General features: G+C 37.4%; 1 protein-coding gene across 2 annotated transcripts in view; it reads left to right on the plus strand.

Annotated features, from left to right (window-relative positions):
- TERF1 (telomeric repeat binding factor 1) overlaps window positions 1–6,759 on the plus strand; it is a 33,976-nt gene extending 27,217 nt beyond the window's left edge. For both annotated transcript variants that reach the window (XM_039238405.1, XM_039238406.1), the window contains 2 exons: window positions 2,371–2,471; window positions 6,527–6,759. In XM_039238405.1, the coding sequence (XP_039094336.1) occupies window positions 2,371–2,471; window positions 6,527–6,703 (278 nt within the window). In that variant the 3' untranslated portion in view covers window positions 6,704–6,759. The remainder of the gene's footprint in view (window positions 1–2,370; window positions 2,472–6,526) is intronic.
- Window positions 6,760–7,162: the final 403 nt, after the last annotated feature.

Consider the following 7,162-nt stretch of genomic DNA (forward strand, 5'->3'; position numbering starts at 1 on the left):
ATTGCTTTCCAATTTAATTCTGTTTGGGACTGAGAAAAATACTTTGTAGGATTTCTCTTTTTTTAAACTAAGATTTGTTTTATGGTACATAATATGGTCTGTCTAGGTGAGTGTTGATGTGCATTTGAGAAGAATGTGAATTCTGTTGTTGAGTGGAGTGTTGTAAAATGTCATTTAGGTCAGGTTGGTTCATAGTACTGTTCCGATTTGCATATGCTTGCTAATTTTTGCCTACTTGTTCCACCGGTTACTGAGAGAGAATATTGAGACCTCTAACTGAAGGATTAGTTTAGTTATCGATCTCTGCTAATTTATTAATTTCCTTTGTTTTTATAGTCCTCTAGCACCTGCTTAAACAATTTGCAATAGGAAAATCTCTGTTCATAACTAGTGTGGTTTCCATTTTCCTGATTGGAGCCTGACCAGCACATACGATCTGTTCCTAATACCATATTGTCTCAATTATTGTAGTTTTATAACAATTCTTTATGGGATAGAGCAATTCCTTTCATCTTACTGTTCTTCAGGAATATTTTGACTATTCTTGGTGTCTTCTGCGATGTGAGGAAAAAACCCAACTTCATAGAGGATTCTGCAGGTGCAAAAGTAGACCGTAGCCTTAACAAGTCAGAGCTAAACAGTTTGTTACACATTATAGCACAGCAGATAGCCTAGTGGCACTATTCCTTTATCACGTCCCGTAGGCAGCGTAATGGCCCCAGATAGATGCTGTGCAGGCAGTAGATTGTACTGTAGCTGAGGAACTTGATGCCAAGAGCCTACCACTTTTTGAATAAGCAACAAAACATGATAGCAAACAAAGTAGCCCCCGCCCCCCAACACTCCCACAGGAGAGAGTAGTTACATGGTGCTTAGACTATGGTTCCTTTGACCTACATAGGTGCTTATTTGACTACAAAGTTGCTTCACATCAGGAAACAAAGAAGCCTTATCATTCAGCAAAAACTACACCAGTGCTCAGGGCCAGTGGTGGACCACTTCTTATATAACACATATAATTTTAGAATAATCTTGTAAAGTTCTACAGAACAGTTCTACAGTTCTTTAGAACTGTTAAAAAGTTTTACTTGAAGTTACATTGTAGGGGCACCTGGGTGGCTAAGTTGCTTAAGCATCTGACTGTTGATTTCAGCTTAGGGTATGATCTCATGGTTTGTGAGATGGACCCCCACATCAGGCTCTGTGTTGACTGTGAGAATTCTCTCTCCCTGCCACCTCCCCCGTTCACAGAGGCTCGCATGCTCTCTCTCTCAAAATAAATAAGTAAACCTGAAAAAAATATTTTGGGGGCACCTGGGTGGCTCAGTCGGTTTAAGTGTCCGACTTCAGTGCAGGTCATGATCCCAAAGCTCATTGGTTCTAGCCTGGCATCCGGCTCTATGTGGACAGCTCAGAGCCTAGAGCCTGCTTCGGATTCTGTGTTTGTTTCCCTCTCCTTCAAAAATAAACAAACATTTAAAAACAGTTTTTAATTAAAAAATACATTAAGAAATGAAATTCCATTGTAAAAAATAGATATTTTTGGAAAAAACAGACACGGTTAGTATATATTAGTATTAATTATAGACTTTAGTTATAGACTATAATAAGTATATAGTCTTCCTGTGCAGCATATTTCTCTATTTAGGTTGTCTTATATATATATTTTCTTATAATGTGTAGTGTATATATACATATCTATAGTAAAGTTTTATAATTTACTACATACATACAGTTCTTGACCACTTTTGTTAGATATATAAGAATATTGTGTTTTTTGTTATTATTATAAATATTTTATTTTGCTTGTTTTATTTTGTTGCTAATGATCAGAAATACTATTGAGCTTTGTTTAATGATCTTATATCCAGCCATCTTGCTAAACTCTTTATTTGTAGATATTTTCAGTTTTTTTATATAAACAATTTTCTTTCAATAGTTAACCATTCTGTTTCTTTTCAGTAACACGTACATTTATTTTTGTCTTACTAAAGTGACTATAAATGACAAAGAATGAGGAAGGGGTTACAATTCCTACACTAGGTCAAATATTCTTTAAGCATTATCCTAAGTAAATTTCAACAATCCTATAAGATAAATATACTCCTTTTTTAAAAACATATGAAAAATGTTTCTGGGAAGTAAAATAACTGTTTAAAGACATATAAAAGAATCAGCATTCAATACCCCATCTGATTTTCAGAAACTGTTCTTTGCGTTGTACTGTGCTGTTTCCAGATTCAAAGGGGAAAAAATTAAGCTATTTAAAATAGCTAAACACTAGATAGGAATTTCATGGTAACCTTTAAAAATATAATCCCCCTTTTATTTTAATGTGACAGTTTTTAATGACTATATTTCTACATTTAGATGGAGGAAAGGAAAAAAACAGACGAGCCACTGAAAGAAGGAGAAGACACATTTTGCACAATCAGCCGATAACTTCTAAAAGTCGATCTAGGAAAAAGCAGGTATTCCCTATATTTCCTTATTTTTGTCTCCTTTACTGTCTTTGATTTTCCCTAGAGGCTCCTTAGTAAGAATTTGAGGCAGCTTTTCCAGCTGAGGCAGTCGTTTAACAGGGGCCCAGATACTGTGCAAAGATGTGGGAGTCGGGGAGTGTTCTGTAGTGTTGTGATTTTTCTAATTCTTTTAGTGAGTTTGTATCCTGGGCTAAAACCATCTAATGTGCTTCTCATCCTTTATTTCCTTTAGAGGGGGCTGGAGTTGGGTGGAGGTGAGTTGGAGTTGGGCACCTGGGGCTTTTTAACTCAAACTTGTCCACAGTGAGCCTCCATCACTTCATCCATCATAGTTAAGTGTTTCTATCAGTACTGGCTCTAGCTGTGAGCTTCTGTATCCACCTTTTTGTTTTTCTAGTTTTTATGGTAGCAGTTTGCCTACTGGCATTAATTCTCTAATGGATCTACAAAGAGTTGTTGACTCTCAGTTTAGGTTTTGTCTTCGAAGAACTGGAGTGATATTTCCAAGCTTTTTATATGTCTCCAAAGTAGAAGTCTTGGCCTCATATTGATTGATTGATTGATTGACAGCATAAGCTGGGGAGGGGAAGAGAGAATGGAAGAGAGAGAATCCCAAGCAGGCTCCCCACTACCAGCATGGAGCCCTACTCAGGGCTTGATCCCACAAACCGTGAGATCATGACCTGAGCCAAAACCAAGAGTCAGACACTTAACCGACTGAGCCACCAAGGTGCCCCATCTTGCTTATAACTTTTTTATTATTTTTTTAAATGTTTGTTTATTTTTGAGAGAGAAAGAGCATGAGCCCGGGAGGGGCAGAGAGTGAATGTGAGACACAGAATCAGAAGCAGGCTCCAGGCTCTGCCCTGTCAGCATAGAGCCTGATGTTGGGCTCGAACTTGGGAATGGCAAGATCATGACCTAGGCCAAAGTCGGACACTTAACTAGCTGAGCCACCCAGGCACCCCTGCCTCATACCTTTAATTGATCTTTCCCTGTAGTTCTTTGGCAACAATTCTAAATGGGATTGTAGGTGTTGTTTATAAATGTATATCAAAAACACAGCTTTTTTTCTTTTTTTTGTATTTAAAACAAAATGTGGGTTATCAACTACATAATTTAAAGAATAGAACATAGATGAATGATATTGTCTGTCACTGTTTACTTTTGCCAAAAAGGAATTCTATGGCAATTACAAGTGCCTTGTTTTATTTTCAACTTTCCACTGTTGGTTTTTTGGTGGAACCGTTTTTTTCAGATTAATGACAGATTTTATCTTATTTTGTGTTAACATTTACGTTCTTTAAAAAATTTTATTGCAGTAGTCTGTACCTGATTGGACAGATTCTTCTTGCTGCATTTGTCTGTGAAACAGAGGTGTTTCTGCCTGCCTCATCACAGTTTTTTGGAGTTTTTGAGAGAGGGAGAGAGAGATAGAGACAGAAAGCGCACATGTGCACAAGCAGGGGAGGGGCAGAAGGAGAGGGAAGAGAGAATCTTAAGCAGGCTCCACACCCAGCACAGAGCCCTACTCGGTGCTTAATCTCCTGGATCTCTTCGATCTCATGACCATGAGATCACAACCTGAGCTGAAATCAAGAGTTAGGTTCCTAACTGACTGAGCCACCGAGGTGCCCCATCATCACAGTTGAAAAAGAGACTTCCTTTTGTAAATTTATTCTATTAAAGAATAAAAGTAAATGTCACAAAGATTTTTTTTCCCAGAGATGGTATGTAATGGGATTTACTATAACTGGGGTTGTTTTGGGTACTATAAATGTATCATTTTAAGGCATCGTAGAACATTGATTTTTCTTCTGAAAGACATTAAAAATGATGATATGATTTTTAAATATAAGTTATATAAAAACATTTTAGCCAGAGGAAAGAAAATGATGAGTACATTTTAATTTGTTATATGCTTTTTATATTTTGGGGGGTTATGGGCTTGATCAGGTTGACCAGGGTTGTTATCATTATTTTATTGATCCTGTTTATAATATTTCAAGAAAATCAAGGACGCCTCAGTGGCTCAGTTGGTTGAGCGTCCAACTTTGGCTCAGGTCATGCTCTTACAGTTTCATGCGTTCAAGCCCCACATTGGGCTCCACGCTGTGTGGAGCCTGCTTGGGATTCTCTCACTCACTGTGCCCCTCCCCCGCTCATGCTCTCTCATCTCTCTCTCTCTCTCTCTCTCTTTAAAAATAAAATTAAATTTTTAAAAAAAACTGCAAAGGACAGAACAGCACAAAGAATACACATTTTTTTATGTCCTAAAATGTCATCTTAAACTCTTTTGTTTACTATGTGATATTATGAATGGAATCTAAAACAAGAAGCCAGATGTAGAAAATTAAGACAGGAAAAAGAGGAAACAAAAGAGTAGACTCTGGGGTGTCTGGGGGCCTCAGTCGATTAAGCGTCTGACTTCAGCTCAGGTCATGATCTCACAACTCGTGGTTTCGAGCCCCGTGTCGGGCAAGAGTAGACTCCATTATAATTGTACTGCCCTTGTGTTTTCTTTTTGCTCTGACACTGTGAGGCCAAGTGTGGCATCAGCTCCTTTTATAGAAAGTAGGAGTGGGTCTCTTTAAACTTTTAAAGAGTATGTCATTATTTGCTATGTGACCACATGTTCCATATGATATTTGTCAAGACTCTTGCCTTTAAATCATAGATGAAATTAAGTTTGGAAGATTCCAAGCATTCAGTTCAAACAGAAGATGCATAAGCAATCACAGAGTAATAATGTATCGAATTAAAGTTGCTCTTTTTCAATAGAAGAAACAAATACTTAATGTTAAAAACTCTGGTTTTCAGTTAACCTTCACTTGACAAAATTATAACTTCTAGGTTAGAGGTTGGCAAACTTTTTCTGTGAAGGGCCAGGTAATGAATATTTTAGTAAGCTTTATGGGCCGCAGACTGTTTCTGTTACATATTATTTTCTTCTTTTAAAACCTTATTTTGAAATGTAAAAACCATTGTTAGCTCCTGGGCAGCGCAAACAGCCTAAGGCTGGATTTAGGCAGTAGCTTGCTAACCTCTGCTATATGTGATCCACTGGAAAATACTGTTTAAACTTGCACCCAGGAACCTAAGCAGGATTCAGGCAGAGAATATTAACTTATTTTTCAAGAGAACTGAGCTTTTGTATTGTATCAGGTACAGTCTGTGCATTCTATTAGAAGTAATTAGCTCAGATTAGACCAAGAAAACTGTGGTGTAGATCTGAAATTTGCACAAACCAATGACTACTCTTTGTTATTTTTTTTTAATGTTTACATTTTTATTTTGGAGAGAGAAAGAGAGCAGGTACATGAGTGGAGGAGGGGCAGAGAGAGAGGGAGACACAGAATCCGAAGCAGACTCCAGGCTCTTGAGCTGTCAACACATGGCCCGAAGTGGGGCTCGAACCCATGAACCATGAGATTATGACCGGAGCCGAAGTCCAATGCTTAACTGACTGAATCACCCCGGCACCCCGATACTTTTTAAAACCAAACAAAACTGGGGTGCCTGGGTGGCTCAGTCAGTTGAGTGTCCAACTCTGGATATTAGCTCAGGTCATGATCTCATGGTTTGTGAGTTCAAGCCCTACATTGGGCACTGTGCTCACAGCCCAGAGCCTGCTTGGAATGGTCGGTCTCTCTCTCTCTCTCTCTCTTTCTCTCTCTCTCTCTCTGCCCCTCCCCCACTTGCTCTCTATCTCTCAAAATAAATAAAATTAAACTTAAAAAAACAAAATTGTAGCAAGTTCTTAGACAACAGAAATTCTTAACTTGGGGACTGTAAAAGCAATAGATTTTTTAAAGGGGAGTCTAAGTAGCCTCTGAAATGTTATATAAAATGTTGTATACCCTCCTTTGTCTGTGAAAATGGATCCACAGCTTATAAGCTCTTACAGAAATCTAAGAAATGTATATGCAAATTCTTCCTCCTTAAGAAACTTTAATATTTTGATTAAAAGCAGTTGGATTTATAGTAAGTATGTCCTTTAAACAATTGTTTCTGTAAATAACTGTTGTATATTTTATCATAAGGCATGGCTTTGGGAAGAAGACAAGAATTTGAGATCTGGTGTGAGGAAATACGGAGAAGGAAACTGGTCTAAAATACTGTTACATTATAAATTCAACAACCGAACAGGCGTCATGTTGAAAGACAGATGGAGGACTATGAAGAAGCTCAAACTGATTTGCTCAGACAGTGAAGACTGAGTGTGTTTGTAAAAGCTTGGTAAAAGGACAGTAAATATTTTGATCACGGAATTCTATTGAAACTTGGTGGTCATTGATGTTATCTTAAAATTCTTGTCTAAAGCATTAAAGTATCCTTACACTGTCACTTTAATCTGAAGATTGATGCTGTAAGAGTAAGAATCTTTTTCTTCTGATAAAATGTAAATTTGTTGAATCCTGGTGCTTTCAATAATCCTATCTCCGAATCCTGTCCCCCACCTCCAACAAACATGAATATCTGGTAAGAGAATAAGTGTATACCTATTACCCTGTTCTGTGTCTGTAGGCTGACTTCACCTCGGTAACACACATAAAAGTAAAGTTTCTCTACGATTTGATTTATGACCTTAATATATTAGTAACTAATATGCTTATTTGTAGAATGTACAAAGTAATCCATGTCTTGTAACATACTTAAATTTTCCTGTCAGTACTTTC

The sequence above is a fragment of the Hyaena hyaena genome, unplaced genomic scaffold (genome assembly GCF_003009895.1).
Source record: "Hyaena hyaena isolate Hyena2069 unplaced genomic scaffold, ASM300989v1 scaffold_139, whole genome shotgun sequence".
NCBI lineage: Eukaryota > Metazoa > Chordata > Mammalia > Carnivora > Hyaenidae > Hyaena > Hyaena hyaena.